At 42.8% G+C, this 23,672-nt stretch overlaps 1 protein-coding gene across 3 annotated transcripts; it reads left to right on the top strand.

Moving 5' to 3' along the window:
• The first annotated feature begins 3,641 nt into the window (after positions 1-3,641).
• Positions 3,642-22,926, top strand: LOC131563797 (sodium- and chloride-dependent neutral and basic amino acid transporter B(0+)-like). Of its 3 annotated transcripts, XM_058813949.1 has the most exons (15): positions 8,871-8,933; positions 9,397-9,464; positions 9,548-9,710; positions 11,473-11,604; positions 13,082-13,243; positions 14,576-14,711; positions 15,467-15,599; positions 17,412-17,552; positions 18,511-18,739; positions 18,824-18,949; positions 19,029-19,147; positions 20,316-20,415; positions 20,810-20,919; positions 21,908-22,075; positions 22,675-22,926. In XM_058813949.1, exons 3-15 carry the CDS (start codon positions 9,641-9,643, stop codon positions 22,819-22,821), a joined length of 1,773 nt encoding a protein of 590 aa, XP_058669932.1. In that variant the 5' UTR covers positions 8,871-8,933; positions 9,397-9,464; positions 9,548-9,640; the 3' UTR covers positions 22,822-22,926. The 3 variants fall into 3 exon arrangements, with proteins under 3 accessions (XP_058669933.1, XP_058669932.1, XP_058669931.1); XM_058813948.1 differs by lacking the exon at positions 9,397-9,464 and having other exon boundaries at positions 8,883-8,933; XM_058813950.1 differs by lacking the exons at positions 8,871-8,933; positions 9,397-9,464; positions 9,548-9,710 and adding an exon at positions 3,642-3,683.
• Positions 22,927-23,672: the final 746 nt, after the last annotated feature.

Raw genomic sequence — 23,672 nt, 5'->3', positions numbered from 1 at the left:
TTGCATATCATCCATTCTAACAATTTTTTGTAGAAATATTTACTTCCTTTTTCCTGACCCTGTAATAGGAATGCTTGATATATTCTTTGGTAAAGAAGATCCAGGTGCCAAGTTGGCAAATATCCTTTCTATTTTGGAGCAAAGCTAGCAAGTTAGCCATTTGCAGTGTTTTATCATCTGTGACCTTAGTGTGCCTGTGAATCTCCTGACCTTGCTCAGAGTGCCATGTGGTGATTGTGTTCTTGTGTTTGCAATCACTATCTTTTGAAATGAAAGGCCTAAAACAAGTGTCCATGTCATTAAATATTGTGCTTAAAATATTCAGACTAGTAGAGATGTTATCTGCCCTTGATTTAGGCAAATAAGGAAGGACCTGACCTCAATCTTTATATAAACAGCCAGCAGCATAGCAGTAAATCTGTTTGCTAGCTGGCAGATGGAACTCTTCTCTAGGCTTCAGTTTCCTCTCCACCATCCACATCCACTTCATAAGCCAATTCATGCCTTTGGAGAAAGAATATTCATTGCCAATTGAACCCTGGAAAGCCTTAGATAAATGTACCAGGATTTCTGATTGAACTCCTATCACCAGTAGTCTTTTAGTCTTTGATGGGAAAAGGTTTCTTTTACAGCCTCCTTGTAATCTTATTGAGGTTAAAAAATAAAAAAAAATCTATTTATTTAGTGTTACAGGTATATACACCCAGGGTAATTCCCAAGTGCATGAAATTTGAATGTAAACGAAAAAAAGTGATTGTTTTCTTAGTTAAGCAGAGGATTAAACACTGCTCTCTTGTCTGGCTTTACTTTCTACCACAATGATTCCTCCTCTGCTTCAATATTCACTTAGCAGGGAAGGGCACTAAAAGGAAGGACACAAAGCTGTGTAATTTAGCCTGTTAAACCACACTGTATATGGGCAAAAGCCAAGACATGGGAAGCATTGAAACGTCAGAAAAAGAAAGCAGGCAATATTAAGTCCTTGCTGGAAGGACTTGTGTCAGGGTTGTCCCTTTTACTACAAGTGCCCAGTTTAGTATCAGTGTCATCTTCATGCTGCAGACAGACCTGGGACCATCCCTCAGTGTCCCAGTAAAGAAGGCAACTATCATTTATACCCTAGGAAGATTCAGATTCAGGCAAATTTTGTTCTGTTTCCATGCACATGTATCAGAATAGAGGTGACCAAGCTATGTCCTGAACAATTCCTTCTAAATGGAGCTATATGAAGCGAACATGAACATTCACTATATAAAGTGAATGTTGATACTGGAATTGTCCAGTATCAACATTCACTTTGCAGGGAACAAATTAAAAAAAAATAACAACAGCAAATGAACCCCTCATTTCAAAGTGAAAGCAAATTTTCATGTAACTAACAAAGCCCTGCCACACAGGATTGTTTCATAACCACAGAAACTTGTATAAGCATGGTTGCTTCCACAAACTGGACAATTGCTGGCACTACAAGCACCACTGGAAACAATGCTGTAAATTTACCTTTTGGTTAATATCTACCACCAGAATGTCCTAAATGAAATGCTACCTTGAAACATTTGTAGAAGGAAGTGATATGTGCTTAGTTAATGAAATTCTGCAAAGTGATGATCAATAAACATAGAATCTTGTGGTTTGGACATAAACCATCAATTTTTAAAATGAAAATTAACACTCAAAAATTACTTTTTCAAATTTTCTCCATACTGCAACAGCTCTGGAGTGATTGCAGTAAGCCTTGAATTATCAGCTCAGAAGTGCATGGGATTGGGTGGAATAATGGAGAGAAGTTACCTGGGACTTTTTCCAGGTGCTGCACTGTGCAGCTGGGAAAATTATCATGTTACATGATGTCTTTGACTAAATCATCTAATCACATTACTTGATTAAATTCTTTAATCAAGGTGGGTCCTCTCTATTCAGTAGCCTGAAAATATGATGTGTGTTAACTACATGCCTCAGGCTGCTAAAACAGGGCAAATATTCTTATATATACTGGTGTGGGAGGTATGGCTGCAAAGCATGTATCTGGGTATGCAAACAAATACAATCTCTGTGCACATTTCTTGGATTTGAAGTAGCCGTTCTACATAAACTCTGGGGCTTGCTATCATTTTTAACTTCTTACTGGGTACCACGAGTCAGCAATAAATCTGTAGGGCATTTTCCCCCTGGTCCTATAAGCAGTTGCAAGTGCTCTGTAATGTGTGGAACAGTCCTGGAGACTTCCCATCATGGACAGAAAATCTGGTTCTCTCCTTTGGCTTTTGCAACTCTTCATAAAATACCAAAACCAAACCAACAGAGAGAAGGTGAGCCTTGGGGATAAGAAAGACAACACTGTACAGCCAGCACACCTAGACTGTCACCATAAAGCAGAGCATTTCTCACAGCTAGGCCCCTTTGGATCTGTATTTGATGTCCATCACAGTTTATTGGTACCTTTCCAGGAACTGATTGACTGTTTTTAGTTAGTGTCTCTCTGACTTGTCCTGGTGTTCCCTGCCAAGTGCATAAACACAGCTTCTTGTGTCTTGCTTCATCTCATGGGAAGGACGTCAGCGCACTTCCTTGCTTTGCCTTCCTGCACTCCTGTTCAAACTCTACTCCTTTGTTTGCCAGTCAAGGAGAAGTTTATAAGGAGGAGTGCAGGAGATTATAACACTGCCAGACCAAGATTATGCAAAGAAACTAATGACTGTATAAAAGTTTGGAAAGCTTCACAATCCAGAGGTGTCCAGATGAGTGCCAAATGTTGATATACCAGATATCAGCCTTTATATAATTGCCCCAGCTTTAAGGAAAAAAAACCAAACTTGTCTTCATAATACTTTTTTCCAATTGAACACTAAAACCAGCCACAGAAAATGCAGGTCCTTTGAGAACAAAAAAAAAAAAAAAAAAAACAGTGTAAAATTTCATACATTAGTCTTCAGCTTTCATGAAAGTGGAGTGTACATTTTTTTAACCTCTGGAGTACAACATTTGTAGGAGCGGGTGCCCTTAGCACTACAGAGCAGCTGTAACCTAGTGGAAGCAGGTTGTTGCCATTGGGTATAAAATAATTTCAGCAATTCACCTTTCAGAGGTACAGTTGCACTGAGACCTCATATCAGGACAGTATTCAGCCCCTCACCTTTCTGTACTGAGACTCCTTGAAGTCTGACAGAGACTTCAGCCCTTCCCTCAAATCAGTTAAAGTGGCAATTCTGTGGAACACGAATCCAAAACTGTAATCCTAGAAGCCTCATGCTGAGATGCTGCCTAACACATTTAAAATCTGTGAGCCCCGAGTTTAGGCACAGGAAATCAGGCAAAGTCCAGAAAATCTTCAGTGCTGGGAGTTCTGAGAGGCTTGGTTAAAATCAATATTTCATGAGAAAATGGCTTCTCTTGGGCTGTTGGGTCAGGTGAGAGTGTGCTGAGAGGATCCACCCCAGAGCAGGTGTTGCCACTGCTGCCTTGCTAATGGCAGGGCCATGGGAAGCAGGGAGTTGCCTTCACATCCCTTCCACCCTGCCATTCCCTGGCCCTTTGGGCTCAGATATGGCTGTTCCTGATCCTGCAGGAGAAAAGGATGGTCTGGGCTCTGAGGATGCCTGTTCAGGAGAGCCTGAGCCAGAGGGAAAGAGCCTGAGGGCCTGGAAAGGAATGTCAGGGGAGTGACCACATTTGTGGCAACCAGGGTGAGTGTTGTGGGTGGTAAAATAACTTACGGTGTTTCTGGTTGAAGCTTTTCTTCCCAGTCAGTCATGGATTATTTTGGGGTGGTCAACTTTCTTCCTTGCTTAAGGGGAATACAAATGCACACCCTGATTTTAGAGGGGAGGATGTCCTGTGCTGAAGCAAAAGAAATTACAGGGTCTAATGCTTGAGACCACTGCAGTTCACATGCTCTCTGCAAAACCTGTGCTATATTAAATATTTGAGCCCTACCTCTACTACCATCCATGAAAAAAGGTAAAAAGACCAATTTCTTTTAGAAAGAATTTTTAAGTCTAATGAAGAAAAGAGTTGTAGGAGATCCAGATAGCAGAAGGAATAATATTAATACATCTTGTATTTAACTTCTTTTAAATGCCTTTTTTTTTCAAATTGTGAAAATGCTCAGCTAAGTAATGTTCCAGTGTCCCTGCAAATCTTGGTTTTTTTTTGTTTTGCACTCAGAATCATGTTATTGCAGCAGGTGACTTTATGGCATTACTACTTACATGAGAAGCTCCAGTGGGTTGGATGAGGCTCTTTTTGAGAGTAATTGCTGACCTGCAGGAACAGGTATTGCACAGAGGAAAGTGTTGATGGAGGTATTTCCATTCCAAAGATATCAGGCAGGACTAACAGCCCGGCTTTTGTCCTTTTGTGAAGGAGGACAATCACAAAGATAATTCTCTTGGCTATCACATGGCAAGACTGCATGTCAATATGTAAAATTACCTCAAGGAAAGGGCTAAGCTGAAAGGTCTTCATTTTGCTGTGTGATAGCCAATACTTGTATTTCAAAGCCTTTCTGTTAGTCAAAAGCTTCTCAAGAATATGCATTTATGTTATCTTCTGTGAAAAGCTTTTTCTTTTTTTTTTTTAGCAATTAGCAAGTAAGTATAGAACTGGGGGGCTGGGGAACAGAAACTCCCTACCAGCATCTCTTGGCTGTGCTGAACTCCAGAAATATTGGCACTTGGTTTTGGGGAAGAATTTAAAAATGAAACTGTTAATGATTGATGAACTCAGTACAGCATATTTGAAAATTACTAATGTACTCATTCCTAGGCTTTATTTTGCTCAATTAAAAATGACTCCTTAGTTTCTACTGGCCCCACCTCTGAAATATTTCCTAATAGAAAAGTCATTATATTCTGACACCTGTGCGCTCCCTGATCATTAAGTTTTGATAATTGCATGCTTCCAGTTTTTCATTTTCCCATACTTTATCTCTCCCCTTTCCTTCGTTGCATCTGTTGTTATGTCCTCCCTCATGCGATACCCGAGGTTTTGTGTTTACAGAGCCTTTCTGTTGCTCAAAGACAAGTTGAACGTGTTTAGAACCTGCCTCTAGGATGGTCAGGGAGGGGGCCGGTAGAGTGACACCTGCCTGATGCATCTTGGAAAGGCCTGGATGTTTGTTTGGCACAAGGCTGCAATGATTCATGGAAAACTCAGATGCTCTGTGCCAAAAGCCAAAGCAGAACTGGGGGGATTAGAAGCCCTGAGCTGCAAATGCTGGTGTTCACTGTGCTTTGGTAACTCTAATGCAAGTCTAGATTTCAGCAGAGATTTCCAGATGGTTGTGTGGTTTGAACATCTTCGACCTTTATCAACATTTAATCCTTTCTTGATTGCTTTTCTCCTTATTGTATATGGAGCTCTGTGTTTGAGAACAACCTTTTTTTTCCTGTATGGCAACTTCAGTAATCTCTGACTGATTGATGAGCTCTCAGGGTCTGGAGAGAGGCAGTGTTACAAGAAAGACCATGTTATCCTGGAGTTTTAGTCAGAGGGTGAAGTGATTGAGGAGCACATTCCAACTCTTGAATAAAATTAACTGGAGATCAATGTTCCATAGATACAGAACTGTCAATCTTGCCAAGAGTCATGAAAACACCTTGATTAATTTTGTGGTTGGAGACCTGTGGCTTCCTCTTGAGTGGCTGGGACAACAAAATCTTCCAGGCTCGGTGTGGTAGAAAAGCAATTCTGCAGAACCTTTCAGTTTTATTGGTATATTTTAATTTATTTCTGTCTTATAAGTTTTTTCTACATGCATATGTAAAACTTCCCCATCGCTAACTTGATTACTGCATATAATATTAATGATTTGCAGGTTGCAACTTGCTGAAAAGTCCTGAGGGCAAATCTGCTTTCCATATAGTTTCAAGTCTCCACCCATATTATGAGCATGACTTCGAAGGCTTAAGCATTTTGCATTTGTAGCACTTTTGCAACTGTTCCATTGTAAGGAGATAAATGAGTGAGGTTTCAGCTGCTTCTTTTGGGTTGTGATAGAAGACTGTCCATAGAGGCGAGTAGGAGTGACCTTGCTGCATTTCTCACCTCTGAGGTGGCTTTAGAGATGAATCTAAAAGTCCTGAAGTTGGAGAAAATTGGATTAAGCACCTCATTGTGATTTTGCCAATACAGGTCTTTAATATGATTATGTAATTTGTAATAGAATGAATTACTGTTATGTTAGTGAACCAAACTTATCACACAGTGCTGAAAACTTCTGATGTTTTTCTGAATAAATTTTTTTCATGATTTCCATTTAATGAAAAAATATTTGTGGCTTGAGATCCATATTGATTAGATGTGTGTGTCCTGGTGGTCTATTGAGCAGCAGCAATGAACATCCCAGTTATGGAGAAAAGCAAAAACTGATTAAAATTAAGAATCCAGGAAGGATATATAATACATCAACTCCTTTTCACAGGAGCAAAACCTCCTCACCCTGGAGGGATTGGCAGCATTGGAAGGAAAATTTGCTTCCTATCTTTGTTGCACAAACAGTTGGATGAACCATTAGAGCCAGGCAAGCCAGTATTGGCATGAGGCCTCTTCAGCAAGTAATTCCCAGACTGTGTTTTGCTACAAACCCTGTCTGCTTCCACAGGTACCTCTCTGGAGTCACAGATGGCTATTTCAGAAGCTTGCCTTTGTAATTTGTCCTTGACAACGCCATCTTTGCCTCTCCATTCTGTCTTCTAAGCAGAAGGGCCACTTCTTGACATGCCCTCCTTGTAGATACACTTCCACCTTGCTTACAGCAGGCTCACAGTGAAATAAGACATTTCTCACCAGATGGAGAATGCTGCCTTGCTTTCATGGGCTACTAGACCAATGATTGATTTTTTTTTGTTTTTAAGTTAGTGGTAAAGGTTTGGTCTAAGTTACCTGTGTGTTTTCTGCCTTACTTCGCCTGTTTATAGCAGTCTGTCTGATCGTCTCCTCTTAAGAGTGTTACATTGCCAGTTGAGTTCTGGATGAGAGTAATTACATGCTGTTGATAGACAGTTAAATGATTTAGATCATCTTCCTCAGATCCTGAAGGCCAATATGGGGTTTTTTTGTTGTTGTTGGTTGGTGGGTCTGCATGTGTTGGGCTGCTAGGATTCAGTGCATTCTGAAGTGATTTGCAAAGTGAGTTTTCTGGTCTTTAGCTCACACCTGTTGGAAGGGGTAAATGAACCCCAGCTTTGTCTGCTGAATCAGTTTTGGATGTGTGTGTCAATGTTAGTGCCAATATTAGTAAGCATTGCTATCACAGAAGATAGAGGTTAAGAACAGAATTTACTCATCGTATTCCTAAATAAGCACATCAAACACAATCTGCTGTATCACCAGAGCTATTTGTGTTAGCTAAGGGCAACACCTGATAATAGCACTGGTGCAACCAAATGGAAAACACAGGTATCTCACTGCTCCTTGGAAATGTCAGAATTGTTTGCTGTATTCTCAGCATGTTAAGATTATAATGAATTCATTTCTAATTTTTTCCCCCCATTGGATTAACAGAAAAGTCAGTAAATGGCATTGATAGTAATCCAGAGGTGCTTTCCAAACTAGAAAGATTACGTCAGTCAGGCTGCTGGTCAGGAGATGGGATATCTCACCTATGGTAGAGCCAAACTGGCCCTGGTTTGCCGGCTGATAATTCTGTATTCATAGCTGAGACATTCCAGGGATGACTGGCTGGCATGGTGCTTGGTTGGTGAGTGGTGATCCCAGCTGTGAGGAACCAGCCTCAGGGATCAACCTGATGGACTCAGCCCCTAGTGAATGCAAGGGGAGCTGCTGTGCTGTTCAGCTGCAGAACTAACAGGAGAAATACAGCCCTGCTTCAGGCACAATCCTCTCTGGAGATAGTCCTCTCTCCTCTGCTCACTGTAGACAGTCTGTAGAGGCTTGTTTTCTTTAATTTTTATTTATTATTTTCTCCCAAAGCCTGTGTCCTGTCAGGACACTGCACCTGTATTTGCTTTTTGTTCCAAAGGTAAGAGTATTCTGGCATCTTTCCAGTATCTAAAATATAACTCTCCTTGAGAATCTGCTGCACAGGGTGATAAAATAAAATCTTATGTTTCATTCCAACTTTACAGATGCTGTTCCACACAGTCCTCAGTCCTGGTGTACCTCTTTGTTGTGGCTAGATTGAAACACACTGGGTAGCACTTTGCTAAATGAAAAGTCCACACTAATTTAGACAGAAAAGGTATTTGTCAAGGTGGGGATCTGAAAGAGCCATGGAAAGGACCATTTATAAACAGGAGAGAACAATTAAGCAACCAGACAATCTGTGTCTCCTCATGTCTGTACACAGAGTGTGCTTTGAGCAGGGTGTTCGGTAAAGCCTAGGGAAGGTCACTATGACAGCGAGAGTCAGTGTTTGATGGGGGATTGGCAGTCCTGAGGTAGAAAACAAGAAGGAGAGTGTGTGGGTAGGTGTTGGAAGAGCAGGAAGAGGGGAAGGAGTAGGGAGACATGCTAGAAGTGAAGGTGTGTGACAGAGAGGCGGCCAGGCAGGGGTGCAAGCAGAGCTGAAGAGCCCAGAGTGGGGGAGCGAGCCCGGGCAGGTTGGCGGCAGGGAAGTGGGTCGGGCTAAGGCGAGGAGCGAGGGCGTGCGGAGGGCAGGCGGTATTTAGGAGGGGAAGTGGGCAGGTGACCGTGCGAGGTGTTTGAGGCAGGTGGGTGTTCCCGAGGAAGCGGGCGCGGGGCCGGGGGAGGGTCAGCGGGCCCGGGCTGCGAGGGGCTGCCCCGGGGGCGGGAGGCGGCCCCGCCCGGGCCCCGGGGCAGCGCAGGGGCCGCGGTTCCCGGCAGGGCAGCGAGGGGCGGGCGGCTGCCGGCCCGATAAAGCGGCGGGCGGCGGGCGGCGCGGGCAGAGCGCAGCGGCGGCAGAGATGGGGATGCTCAGCCTGCCCGGCTTTCTGTCCTGCGGGAAGAAGAAGGTGAGGCGGCGGGGGGCGGGCTGGCCAGAGGCTTCTGGGCAGGTGGGGTGCCGAGGCTCCTGGGCAGGTGTGCGAGAATGTAGGCGAGTGTGGGTGCACCTGGGCAGGTGGGTTGTGGAGGTGCCCAGGTGGGCGTAGCGGCGCTCGGGCAAGCAGGGCGCAGGTACGTCGGCAGCTGAGGGCAGGTATGAAGTTGTCTGTGCAGGCGAGATCCAAACAGGTAGCGGAAGGTAAAGTGGGATGCGCTCCTCGACAGATGTACAAGGCGCTAGGACAGGTGTTTTTTAAAGTGAGCATACAGGTATGTGCTGATGTGAACATCTGAACAATGTATGGGGGCATCTGCAGGGGGAAAATAGAGGAGTCTCCTGCAGCTGATAGCCCAAAGGAGTAAGTCAGAATTGTGGAGGTGTTTGGGCTCTCTGGGGGGACACTCTCTCACAGGTCTGTGCTGTCCTGCCAGGGACCAACTGGACTGGCACCCAAAAAAATGACTCTGCCCGTCCTGTCTGACTGGTCAGCTATCCCAAGGTGCGTCTCTGGACAGAGAAATGATGATATGATTGCCCTTCTTGCCTGGTGGGTATCACAAGCCTTCCCTCTTCTCTCCAAAGGACGTCAGTTTCACATATGATGGAGATACCAGTTGCACCGATGAGAATGTGGACCGTGGCAACTGGGCAAACAAAGCCGAATACCTGCTGTCCATGGTGGGCTATGCCGTGGGCCTGGGCAACGTCTGGCGCTTTCCCTACCTCGCCTACCAGAATGGAGGAGGTACCTGTGCTGAACGGCGGGGTCACAAAGGGGCACGCCTTGCTATCCCCAGGAGAGAGCAGAGCAAGCTCCAAGGGCCAGTTCTGAGGCTGGGCATGTTCTGTTAAAGCTGGATGTGAGCTCTGCCACCCTGGGAACTGGGATAGAGCCTGCTCATGGGAAAGGGCACTAAGAGGCACCTATGTGCTTTTTTGGTACCAGCTGAGAAATAGTATTTAGTTTGAGTTGCAAATTTCTACCTGAGAACACCATCTTCTGAATTACTCATAAACAACGTGTACCTTTTTCTCCATGTGCCAATATCCTCTACTTGTCTAAATAGCTGTTTTCCCTCCCCCGTGCTTACCCTCTGGTAAGTTTATGTTATATACCATACCTGGTATGTTTATAGAGAACAGTGGAATCCCCTCTGCACCTTTGTTTTTCCATGCAAACACTCTAAGCTGGAATAATTATCTCAGCTCAATAATTACCCAGATCAAACACTTGGGAAGTGTGAGACAGGGAGAGCCTCTACCTGCTTACACAATGAACTAGTGGCAAAGCCACGCAGAGGCACTGGCTTCCTTGGCTTGTATTCCAGAACTTTATGTACTTGCCAGGCGACCCCTGGTAATTAAAGAGTGCCTAAATGGTAACTGCAGAGAACTTACTTATGTGTACCTGTTTGCTCTGCCTAACTCTCGTTGAAGTAAAATTCTGGGCTGTAAAGGCAGTACAGCCCACACAGGTGCACATGGAATATAAGGAGGCATTTCCAGTATGGAATTTTTATTGGAGTGACATGGGTTGGTTTGCATTACTTGAAGTTTTGTTGAAGAAAATTGCGAAAACCAAGTAAGTTGTGATGTCAGGCCTTGGACTAGATGTTTTTTTTCATCTGCTGCAGCGGAGACTTTGCATTTAAAGCATATTTGTGCTGTTGCTTGCGTCCTTTTCTGTGCCCCTTGCCCATGATTGATAAAGACATCTGTTACATCCTTGTTTTGAAACAGAGAAGTAATGCAGTTAATTCTGTGGGACAATTTGCTTCCTGAAATTTCATCAGGTATTTGCAGTTCCTTGCAGAACTGGGTCCTTGATTGCTTTAAATTCACTGAGAGTGATGAGGACAGATTCCTGCAGGGATATCGTGTTATGTTTATGAAACTCGTGCTCTTGCTTTCCCTGTCTTCTGTGCACACACAAAGAAGTGCCAGTCCCTTTCACAGAACAAGGCACTCACTGATATCAGGTTAACATGCACTATTAAATGGACTTGAACAAGAGCCATCCTGAGATGATGTTTGACACAGGACTCAGCCAACCATAGAAAATAATCTTCATGCTTTGATGTCCAGTACCTGCTTAACAGGGCAGTTGCAAAACACAGCTGAGCACACAGAGGAATGGTTCTGTTCCTCTTTAAATTAAAAGTTGGAGGATTAAATAGAAAGTGGACAAGGTGCACTACAGTTAAGCAGCATTCTTACTTGTATTAGAGCACATCCTTGATAGTTTTTTATAAAATGAATTTACTTTCTTATAAGACAAGTCATTCTTTTAAAATCAGTTCTGACATTCATTGCAGGTACTACTTAGTCTTATAGAAAACAGGACTTAGAAACAACTCTCTCTATTTCAAAAATAAGCGCCTCCAGTGGGGAGCAGGGGAGAAAGGAGGAGTATAAAATGTGATAAAACTGTGGTGAATGCTGAAAGATGCATTGTTTTCTCTGTGTGTGTGATTGTACTTTTCCCCCCATTTTTTATCTTCTCTCAGGTGCTTTTCTAATCCCCTATACCGTCATGCTGGCGTTAGCTGGCTTGCCCTTATTTTTCATGGAATGTTCCATTGGGCAGTTTGCCAGTCAAGGGCCAATTTCCGTCTGGAGAATGCTGCCATTGTTTCAAGGTTGGTTTTCTTATCTTTCCTTTTATTCTAATAATAAACTGTTGTGAATTAATGATTTCTTAATGAAGTTACTAATTGTGAGACACCGATATCCGTGTTACCAGTGTTCTGTACTCAGGTATATACTTCCTCATTATTCAGTTAATAAACAGATGCTGAGTAAAGATTCCCCCAGAAAGGCTCTTGGTTATGAAAGGTTTTGTCAGAGATTCTTGTGCTCAGCAGCACATCACTCTCACTCCAGCTGTACAGGCAGAAGGAAATATCTCTGTTTTGCCGTGTGAGGGAAAAACTCAAATAAAACAACTTGTGTAATGTGTGCAACAGATTGAAAGTAAACTTTAGAAGTTGACTTTATCCCTGGTTTTTTATGCTTCACGTCCAGTGTAGCTTGTGAGGCAATTGTGTGTTGGATGGGTTAATTCTGTATTTGGCTGCCAGTGTGGGCACAGGCACGTGGGTCTGGGTGCTCTGTGCAATCTTGTGCACAATCACCGAGCAGCTGTCTTGGGAGTCATCTGCTGGTGAGATAAAATAGCCTAGACTCTGGCTTTGTAAAGTGGGGTGCCTCTTGAGATAAGAGAAATCGTTGCATGCTGTAGTGGTAGTTTGAGTTTGTGGTGATGGTTTGTATTTCAAACACTCTGAAAGGAGATTTGTTTGGAAACAATTAACCATGCGCTTTACTCATGCCTGTCCATCCTGGTCCTGTACCAAGGGCGTAAAGGACTCTGCAATGGTTTTGTTTGTCTTAATCTACCAGAGGAGTTAACGTAGGAGAAGTTTCCTTCGGATGCAACAAGAATTTGCTTGTCACCTACAGAAACTGGTTGCCCCAACATTTACTCTTATTGCCAGTCTCTGTTCTGCAGCACAAGAAACTTTCACGAAAGCAGTCTGTCTATCTTAAAGCAAAAGGTTTTAAACCCAGCATATATTTTATATATCTGTAAAGACAGCAACTTATTTATAGTTTCTAAGATGACTGGTACTGTTTGTCAGGCTTTTCCAAACTCACAGAACAAAACTGATTTTAACAAGGGGGAGAACAGTAATATTGAGAAGATTTACTGTAGTTTAAAGCATTCATTACAGTGGAATCTTTAAAAGGGCTTGGGCAGTCCTAGTAGAGTTTGTTTTATTTTAGTAAATTTCCCTCTGGATGGGGAGAGAACAAAATACTGAATTTCTCCTTTAGACTTTGTAAATAGTCCATTTTTCTATGAGCTTGATTCAAATTGTGTTTCAAAAGCATGTTTGAGATGGTCAGTTTGGATCATATCCATCATTTAATGGGTTTGAAATGTCGCTGTTTGTTTGCTGTTAAGAAATATTTTAAAACCAAACAAAAACCAACTTGAACTTCTTCCCAAGTCGCCTTTTAAAAGTCAAGTGAAGGCTATTTGTTTTGGTGGGAGGAGGGGTTTTGCAACCCGAGTTTGAGATGGTTAAGATATTTTGTGTTTCTCTTTCCTAGGAGTGGGCATCACAATGGTCATCCTCTCAACATTTGTGACTATCTACTACAATGTTATCATTGCTTATGCACTCTACTATTTATTTGCCTCATTTCAAAAAGTGCTGCCGTGGTCAGATTGCTTTTCCTGGGCGGATGAACTCTGCAGCAAGACAAAAATAGGTACCATACTTACCAGACAGAGTTGAATATTATTGGTTTTGGTAATTGTTTGGTAACTGTTTTCTGGGTGAAAGTACAGGATTAGGACAGCTACCCATGGCTTCAAAAGTCCTTCCTGGAGTTTTGTATCTGAACACAGAGGAGTGATGCTTATCCACTTCTTTGCCACTGGTTCTGGATGCTTGGGAAATCTACAGAGAACTGGGCTGAAATCACTCTGTTGGATCCTTTTTGTTTCCTTTTAAACCTCAGCTTTTTTCTAGTACATACATTTCCAATTGCTTGAAATACTGCATTCCCATTTCATCAGGCTTTGTGGCAAAAAAAACCCCTTCCATGAGACAAACTAGTGCAGTAGTTTTTATCGAGGTCTTTTCATTACTCCTTGCGTCCCCTGTGGCTATGGTAATCCTGAGCACCACTGAGGCGCTGGTTTCACTCTTCATTAACTCTTTAAAATATATCTCCACACCATTGTTCTTGTGTTTCACAGCAGATGTAGGGCCTAAGCAGTTACCTCACCAGTTTCTGTATCAGACCAGTTTAAGGCAAAAGGTGAAGTTGGTGAGGTAATTGCCAGTTAGCAGCTGGAAATGTTCTTGCCTGGTAACCAGTGATTATTAAAATAACAAGGACGAGATGAGGATGGATTATATTGTTTGCAGTATTAATGTAAATATATCTCAACCATATATCTGAAAATATCTTCTAAGAGGCCTTATGTAACAAAAAGTTGGTGATTATTTATTGGTAAAACAAGAAAGATTTCAGCACCTAATTTGTAAGTTTTGGGGGAACACAAAACTGAACTGAACTGAGGAAGCTGTCCTGAAATAGGCTTCAACAAGAATTTCCAGTAAATGCTGATGCATATGCTGATGAAGTGTTTTTTATTGTATGTTCTGGCAAAAAATTCCCAACCCAGTTTCCATTCCTCCAACTCTGCTCCAAGGAAAATATGTAAAGTGTTCTAACAAGCCCTCTGCCGCAATCAGATGAATATCAGATACCAGATGATCCATGTGTTACCTTGGTTTGGGACAAAGGTTTTCATAGAGTAACCAAGGCTACAATTTTAACTATGCTCAGATTTGATTTTTGGAAGTATTCTTGAGGATAAGTAAAACGTGGTGAGCACACCAGATTCTTGGTGTTTTGATTTACAGTCAAGTAGTGAAATCACAGCTGCAAGTGACATTTCCGGTTTGTTTCCAAATCTTGTTAGCAGGCAAACTGAAGCTGTAATTGCTTAGGAAACACATTTGCTGTATCGGTCTGATTTTTTAAATAAGAGTCATCCAAGTATTAATGATTCCTTTTTCTTGATTTCAGTAAATGACTGCAACACAACCTACAATGGGAATATAATTCATGCAAACTACACCTTCGTCACGGCCAACAATCTCTCATGTATAAATGGCACCATAACCTACAAACCAGTGCAATTTCCTACCGAGCAATACTGGAAGTAAGTAAATACCTTAAAAAATTTACTGAAAAAATAAATACCTTTTTATGCTTTGTGGTTTTGGATGCATCTTTTATTTTTGTCTTATCTTGCAGTCCAGAAAAAATCTAGTCAAGGGACGTGGGCATGCAAATCACTAGAGAGGGGACTTAAAATTTAATTGATAAGTTTGGCTTTTTTTAAGAGAAATTATGTATAGAAAGAGAAGCAAGTGAGTCAACCTTTAACCAATTGGAAAATGCTGCCATTTCTAGAAGTCCTCTTCTCTGGAGTCCTGGTAGGCACTACTTGGCATCTTTACACATAGCATATACTTTTCTTTTTCTCAGGAGTTACTGTGTAAAATATATTCACCTTATTCTGAATCTGGGCCTGTTGTAAAATTGTCATTTCTTTATTGTTCCACGGTCTCAATTTGCCTCGTGTTCACTGGGTTCCTGGAAACTGATTCTTTTGGGCTCTTCTTTTCCTGTCAGGATTTCACGATTAACACAGAATATCTTAGGTGGGTCTTACAGGAGATGTATGGAGAGATGAGAGCTGGTAGGCTTCAAAAAGAAGGAAAAATTGCAGTTACATACATATACAGCTTCTCATTGCCAATCATGCAATTCCAACTGCACGCTCTTGGAAGAGGCTGCAGAGTGTTGTAATAGCCTCACACAGCAGCTCATTTTTTCTGGAGAAGTAGCTGAAGTGTGTGAGGTTTGTGTGCTGTGCCATCCCCTCCTGACGGGAGCATCGTGTGCTTTCAGCAAAGTGGCTCTGCAGCGCTCGAGCGGGCTGGACGAGACCGGCAGGGTCGTCTGGTACCTGGCTCTCTGCCTCCTCCTCGCCTGGATCATTGTTGCAGGTGCCCTGTACAAAGGAATCAAATCTTCTGGAAAGGTATGTTAGGAAGACCAAGGAGATGACTTTTGGCCTGATTCTGCCCTCCCAATGTCAGCTGGAGCCAGGGAAGTTTAGCACAAGGCAGGATGCAGTCCTAACACACCCGCCTCTGCTGGGCTCAGCATTTGTCTTCCCTTCTGCTCCTCGGCTTCATAACTGTTACATAAAATATGATTAAGGTGCTGATTGCACAGCTATTACTTCACTCCTGGGCCTCCACTCCACTGGGCTGCCTGTATTTTGGAATCTTGCTGTTGTGCCGGTGATTCCAGCTGAGTTTTAGCCGTTGCCTGGGCTGTGTGATGGAAGCGTGCGTGTGATGGCACACATGGGCACACGCCCTGGGAGCACCTGGTGATTATTTTGTGCTTCCAGTCTGGTTGAGATGGTTGGACCATACAGGTCAGGTGCTGTGAACAGGTGTGTGTGTGCGCAGGTTTCTGGCAGATTGTGAAATGTTGTTTGTTCCCAAGAGTTGAAATTAGTTGTAGGGACAAGGTACTTAGATGCTTGTTTTCAGAATCTGTCTCTGCTGAGCTCCCATTTCCACAAGCTGCAGCATGGTTTTCTGGAGGTTTTTTTGGGCTAGGCTGACTTCAGGCAGGCTGAATTTCATCCTTTCTCACCGAGACCCTTTTCTTGGCTTGGTTTCTTCCTCCTCATACTCTTTTCTCACCTTTGTGTTGCATCTCCATCATTTACATCTTCAGTCTCAGTTGCCTTTGCTCTTTTGTTCACCTTCTCTGCACAGATTTTTTCCCCATTTTCCTTCTGTCATTGTGCCTTTCTTTGGTTCCTTGCTGCCTCCTTTCCTCCGCTCAGTATGCGGTCTCCTCCTGTTTTGATTTCTATTTGGAGCTTTCTGTCCTTGTTTCAGTGCTTTGGGGTGGAATATCTGTTCTTTCCCAGCCTCAATTATTTGGCTGCATGGCTCTTCTTATGTTCTTTGGGTTCCTGGCAGTTGCTCTTGCTGTTGTCATTTTTTTTCTGGCACCAAGACAATTTTCTTTGGAGAGTAAGGTGAGACTTGGAAGAATCTAGCTGGGCAGGAGCAAGACAGATGAAAGGCAGTGAGAATTGTGCCAGGCAAGCATGAAGGAAGTCTTTGGAAATGTCAGACTCACCACACAATGGCACAATGCTCTGGCTTGGTGGAGGCAGCAGTCCTGGGTCAATTCCCTGTCTGAATAACACTGAGATTAAGACTCAAGAAACCAGAGTATTGTTGAACGTAGCCTGTGTGACAATAACTGTACTGCTGGCCTTGGTTGGTCCCATTGTGCTACTACAACAGAATAGAACTGTGTCTGAGAGAACCTAAAAGTCCTTGCTCCAGCAAAGAAAGCTTCCAGAGCAGTGACTTTAAAAAAAATTTTTTGTTTTGGCTTTTTTTTTGAGGGATGGTTGGGGGGAGTAGCAGAGAGCTCATCAGGAGATAATTCCCCCCTGGTGGCCTAGTTTTTCCTGGCTTTCAGCTTGCACTTGCTAGAAGCACTGCCTAGCAAGAGATGTCTGGGCTAGTTGAATCCAGACCTACAGCAGTAAATCATGCCAGAAAAATGCATTTCTGAAACTGGTCAAGTGCGCTCTCAAAAGTGGATATGTGGCTTGGGCCTTCTGTTTCTGCTGGAATGCAGCTCCAGAACCGGCTAAGCCAGATGGTTTGGTGGTTGGCATGTGCTCATTTCTCTGGTTGCCTGTTTCTCTTTTGTACCAGCAGACCTTAGCCTAAAGCCTGTCCAGTCTTCCTGCATGAAGGTCTGTGGATCCCCTCACACCTAATGTGTGTCCCTGCCCATCTTTCTGCAGGTTGTCTACTTTACTGCACTCTTCCCATATGTCATCCTGTTCGTCCTGTTGGTGCGAGGTGCCACCCTGGAAGGTGCTTTGGATGGCGTCCAGTTCTACATTGGGAGAGAGTCCAACATCACCAAGCTGATGGAGGCAGAGGTGAGAGGAAGTTCAGCCCCAGAAGTGTGACACGCTTTCCTGGTTATGTGGCTTTCTTCTTTTTTATCCAGTCAGGTCCTTCAGGTTCTGCCCTGTATTTTGTATCAGCAGCTGGTTGTGTAAAAAGTCCAAGCCCCTATTGCAGCTACTCTCAAATTGAACGACAGTCACCTCCTTCGCCCTCCCTGCCACACCAGTGATGAGAACTGTGCTATTGCTTCTAAGCAGTTCTTGGGGACCATGCTGGAGTTTAATCTTAGCAGGATCTGCTGACAAAGTTCTTGCTGATGATTTTAAGGGACTTTATCATAAGGCTGAAGGGATCCCTGAGTTTGAAATTCAGGCCATGCCTTGCCTGGGAAATTACCTTGGGTAATTAGGTGGACCAGGAAGGGCACCTCATGCAAAGAAAGCCAGAACTTTCTTTGTTCTGGCTTATGCCAATATTATTGCAGTTTTATCAAAAGCAACCATTAGGTGTGATATTTATTTGTGGTATTTATATGAGTGCTTGGCACTAGCTGAGGGGCTACATCAGAAGCAGGAGTGGTTTGTTTAGGTCACACAAGTGGGAGGGTACATGGAAGTTCTCACTCCTGCAGCCAGTCCTGGTGATCCTTATTTGTTGTGTCTGTGCCAAGATTCATATCTCAGCAATTCACCTATGTGAACAAATCTAATCTTTTCTTCAGGGTTAGCCCACTACGATTTAAGTATTTGGCAACGTGCTTGGGATGTGACCTTTAGACACGATAGAGATACTGTTTGTGATTGAGACTGCAAGGTCACCAGCATGTTATATTCTATCCTCCCTAAAATTCATACAAAATAGAATTAGATACAGAGGCTGAATGAAAAAAAAAAATACCCTTGTGCTTCAATGGTGGACAGACTTAATTGTTTATGATAAATACTATAAGTAATACAGCAATTCTCATGTTATTTTTTCTTTTGGCAGGTTTGGAAAGATGCAGCCACCCAGATATTTTTCTCCCTTTCTACGGCGTGGGGTGGGCTTGTTGCTTTGTCTTCATACAACAAATTCCACAACAACTGCTACTCAGATGCCATTCTAGTTTGTGTAATCAACTGTGCCACCAGTATATTTGCTGGGTTTGCAATATTCTCCATCCTGGGACACATGGCATTTGTGTCTCAGAGGCCTGTCTCAGAGGTGGTGGATTCAGGTAGGCTGATGGTCACACTGTTGGTATTGGGACTTGCATTGGCCACGGCACGACAACAACATCCTTCTCTCCACTATTTTCCAGGGTTTGAACTGGCCTTTGTAGCCTACCCAGAGGCTCTCTCCCAGTTACCAGTTTCTCCTCTGTGGTCCTTCATGTTTTTCTTCATGCTTGTGCTTTTGGGCCTTGACTCCCAGTTTGCCAGCATAGGTAAGTGGGGTTTTAAGTGATTCATGTCTTTTCTTAATTTTCTTAATTTTGCTGCTCAAACTCACTTCTTCCTTTGCAGAAACAATTACAACCAGCATTCACGATATAAATCCCAGCATGATGAATAAATTAAGAGGACCTATAACCGTGGGTGTGTGTGCAGTATTGTTTTTATTTGGGCTTGTCTGTGTTACTCAGGTAAGAAATTAAGTTTTTTGGTAGTGAGTTTAGTTATGCTGCAAGTGATGAACTCAAATCAAAATACCCTTTCCAACTGTTGCTTTCTTTGTGGATAAATCTTAGAGACCCCAGAATATTGACAGTGTGCCTAAACACCCAAGCAAGTGGAAAGCTTGAAGAACCAAAGGTTTTCTGTGATTATTGAACTGAGACAGGCTTTTAAATAGAAGGCTTTTACAGAGCCTGCAAATGATCGGCCTGATTTATGGTTCCTCAGTTCAGGAATTTATTTGTGTATTCACAAGTACACACATAGAACATGTCCACAGCAGAGTGGGTGCTGCTAATAAATGCTGATGGGATCTTTTTGTTCAGAACTCACTACCAAGGAGGACAGGAATTAAGGAATGGCCTGTCCATGTATTAAAAACCCATTGGCTCATGAGCGTTTGTAGATTGCATGGGTACTTTTCCTGCATGTGTATAGTTCTATAAATAGATATACAGAAAAGGAATTTTAAGTATACTGTGTAAAATTTCTTGAGGCAATTGCTTTTAAGGGTGTAAAGGTTCACTGCTATTACTCCATCTAGAAATAAAGATTTATGTGTGTAATTAGACTGAAAATGCGAAGGAGGTAATTGTGGTGAGTAGACATTTGTATCGTCAAGCAAAGTACATAAGTCATGAAACAGGATGATGAGGAAGCTTGCAAGGGACTCAATCACAAGAGTGTGGAATGGCTCAGAGATTGTTTCCTGCTCTGGGATCTTGCTATTGCATGCTGGTGTTCAAAGCTGTGGTTAACCCCATGGAGAATTCAGGCATGTCAGAGGATTGAAGCCTCCCAGAACTGATAACAGGTATAGCTGTTGCTGTAGTTCAGTATAAAACCTTCGACCCCAAATTTATTCCTGTAAGCTCCAAATTTAAATCTTGCTCTCAGCTGTTTATGTATGCTCTCTATATGCATAGATCTTGCTTGTAGCACCTATAGTGTTTTGTTAGATGTGCTTTTCAACTTTACATAGAGGATTTAAAGAAAATAATATTCACAAATCTGTAGTTGACCTGGAGAACTGTGAACTTAAAAACTCAGAGTCATGATTAGTTAAATTGTCTTGAACAAATGCATCTTATCTGTATGTTACTACTCAAATTCTAACCTCTAATGTTTGTCCTGCAGGCAGGAATTTACTGGGTTAACCTAATAGATCACTTCTGTGCTGGATGGGGACTCCTCATTACAGCGTCCCTGGAGATAATAGGCGTCGCCTACATTTACGGTAAATTATTTGCATTGAAAATACATTAATTAAACTAAACAATCCCAGGAGCAGTGTATATCATGGAGTCACAGTATGGTTTTGGGGTGGAAGGAACTTGAAAAATCATCCTGATTCCAGCCCCTGTCATGGGCAGGGACACCTTCTAATAGACCAGGTTTCTCAAAGGCCCATCCAGCCTGGCCTTGAGCAGTGCCAGGGGTATAAAATACTAATTATTACAATAAAGAAATTATAAGTTAACTATCTGAATAATAATAGGATTAAAAAAAACTTAAATGCAAATCTGGAGAAACTGTCCTTGATTATTGCTTTTCTTTGATCACTTTTGACTAACCCCACGTGCAAGGGAGGTACCTGCTTTACAGTGAGTCCCATGATTGTCTTCCAACAGGAGGAAAAAGGTTCATTGAAGACATTGAAATGATGATTGGAAAGAAGACCAATTCATTCTGGCTGTGGTGGAAAATATGCTGGTTTTTCATCACTCCTGTGCTGTTAATAGTGAGTGCACGTCACTGGATTGTGTTAGTGTGACAGAATGTAGTAACTTAATATTGAAGAGGTTGCTTTGTGAAGATTCAGGACTGACTGCCCAGGCTCTGTGTATAAAGATAGGGCATAGCTGTGCCAGTGAAGTGAACTATGGGCTGTATCTGCTTTCTGATACACTCCCTCCTCCTTTGATGCACTCCAGGAGAGGCTGGGGCTTGAGATCAGTAACTAGAGAGCTGGGTCTACACTCCCAAGGACTAACACAGGGCAGCTAGATCCTCTGCCTTGGCAGCGGGATTATCTTAATTTCAGACTGAGATTGGTTTGAAAACCTGTTGAGGGAAATCCCATTTTTGGGTCAGATGTTCTGCTGTCTAACTGAGACCTTTAAATGTCCTGTTGAATGTTTGGTTTTTGTTAAACCTGTACTTCCAATTGTGAGTGTAGATGGTTGGATTATGTTACTATGAAAGAATTGATTAACATTGCCAATCCAGGAACAGTGGGAAGTCACTCTGGCCAGTACATTACCTGTAATCTGCCCAGACTATAGTTTAGAAAATGCTGCTTAAAACGATCCAATTTCTGAAGCAATATTTGCCAATTTCTAATCTTAGGTTCTTTCCTGTGTTCCTGTAAATAATGGAATACAGGAACGCAAAAAACATTTAGAGAAGGGTACTGGGCTCAGCCAGCAATACATATATTACCCAACATAAGATATAAAGAAAACCTAGAGATTAAGTTATGTTCAAACACAAATATACTTAGTGCACTTCAGCGCTGGTGTCATTTTTCAGTCCTGGCCTTCAGTCTTGCTGCTTGGTGATGACCGAACACCAAAGTCTGCACAACTGTTCTCATACTCAGGAAACAAGAGGGAACTGTGCAGAACTTGTAGACAACCCTTCTTTTTATTAAACCAACTTGGAAGCAGTGCAAATTCAATGTTGTTGGAAACCTGCTTTTCTCTTATTGTTTTTGCCATCTTTTCTAGGCTGTTTTGATCTGGTCTTTGACCACATTTTCAAATCCCACTTATGGCTCAGTGAAATACCCAGCCTGGGGAAACATTCTTGGCTGGTGCATGATCATCTTCAGCATCATCTGGATTCCTATTGTTGCTATTGTAAAAATACTTAAAGCTGAAGGAACCCTTCTTGAGGTAAGGGCAAAAAACCCCACTGATATAGCCTCAAATCTGAATTTCTTTGGTATTATCAGGACCACCTGTGCTGTTTTCTCCAACACATTTACTACTTAGACATGTTTTTCAAATGGACTTTTAGACCAAAGCATTATCTCTGGTAGTTGCATCAAAGGTGCATCTCCCTGCCATGTTCTGATAAAAAGATAAAGTCTAATTCTTTGGGAGTGCACACACACCATTTGAGAGAGATTTTTCATCAGTTCTGTTGCTATTCCAGCTTCTTTAAATTCTCTGAAGAATTTCTATTGCTTTCTATCCCCATATAATTTTCTGGAGTTTTGCCTCCCATTCCTCACAGAAGCAAGTGACACATCTGAGATATTCTGCTCTTGGCAAGCTTTCCCAAACAGTTGTGTTGGTCACAGCTTTTCCTGTTCCTTGACCTCAGTGTGCAGCACCCACCAACCCAAGGACACTTGGAACGATTTTAAGCAACTTTGGTGATTCGCCATTTGTTGAGCTGCAGTGTGTGCCTAGAGCTATAATTGTACTGAATTTTAGAAGCAGCCTGCACTAAGGGAAGACATTACATGCCTGTTGGTTTTGCTTTGCAGCGCCTTGTCAGCTGCTGCCGGCCTGCAGCAAACTGGGGCCCCTACCTGGAGTGTCATCGAGGGGAGCGGTACAGCCACATGGCGGACCCCAAGAACAAGGAGAACGAGATTCCCACGGTGTCTGCCATTGTATACAAGCGTCGTTGAGATGGCTGTTTGGATGACTGTTTTTTAACACTTATATGGGTTTTGTCTTTTGATATTGAAAAGGTACCGCAAAAAAAAAAAAAAAAAAAGAGGCAAATCAGCAGCCCTGCGTCTTTAATATCCAGCCCACAAATGAAAGCGAGTTGTATTATTTATTTTTATTGTTTTAGTCTTTGGGGAGGAACACATCAATTAGGCACTGAGATCTCACCAGGTGTGTAGGTTGAGAGTGCCGGATAATCCATTGCAGGGTCCCCAGGCTGGATGGGGTTAATCATGCCCAGATACATGCTGGACTGGGCATGATTAACCCCATCCAGCTGGTATCCAGCTGGACTGCAGATACAGGTGGGGGGGAAAGTAAAGACATTCTGGTGCTCCCAGCTGGAGCCCAAAGGTGCTGTGTGTGCGGGTGCCCGTGCCCTGAGGTGCAGCTTTGCCACCCCAGGGGTGTGCAGTAAGCAGAGCGGAATGGGTGTGCTGCTGCCTGGCATACTGAGACACACTGGGTAGCACTTTGCTAAATAAAAAGTCCCCACTAATTTGGACAGAAAAGGTATTTGTCAAGGTGTGGATCTGAAAGAGCCATGGAAAAGACCATTTATAAATAGGGGAGAGCAATCAAGCAACCAGAAAATCTGTGTCTTCTCATGTCTGTACACAGTGTGGACTTTGAGGAGTGCCCTTGGCTGTTATGGAATGCCTGGGGAAGGTCACTATGACATCCCTTCCCATAGAGGGTGAAATGTCACAGCCACGGTTCTGGTTGGAACAGGGCAGATGGGTTGTGTTGGTGGTTGCCTGGTCATTCTGCTCAAGTTCCTCCACTGGACATGACAACTCTCCTGACT

This window comes from Ammospiza caudacuta, chromosome 14 (assembly GCF_027887145.1).
Source record: "Ammospiza caudacuta isolate bAmmCau1 chromosome 14, bAmmCau1.pri, whole genome shotgun sequence".
Classification (NCBI taxonomy): Eukaryota; Metazoa; Chordata; class Aves; order Passeriformes; family Passerellidae; genus Ammospiza; species Ammospiza caudacuta.
This window is presented reverse-complemented; position numbering and strand designations above follow the sequence as displayed.

What these genes read in the sequence shown, in the direction of transcription:
- LOC131563797 (XM_058813948.1), top strand. Translation starts at nt 8,886, where the DNA reads ATGGGGATGCTCAGCCTGCCCGGCTTTCTGTCCTGCGGGAAGAAGAAG. An exon ending in TGTCCTGCGGGAAGAAGAAG is followed by an intron (nt 8,934 to 9,547) that starts GTGAGGCGGCGG and finishes TTCTCTCCAAAG; the next exon opens with GACGTCAGTTTCACATATGA. An exon ending in CCTACCGAGCAATACTGGAA is followed by an intron (nt 14,712 to 15,466) that starts GTAAGTAAATAC and finishes GTGTGCTTTCAG; the next exon opens with CAAAGTGGCTCTGCAGCGCT.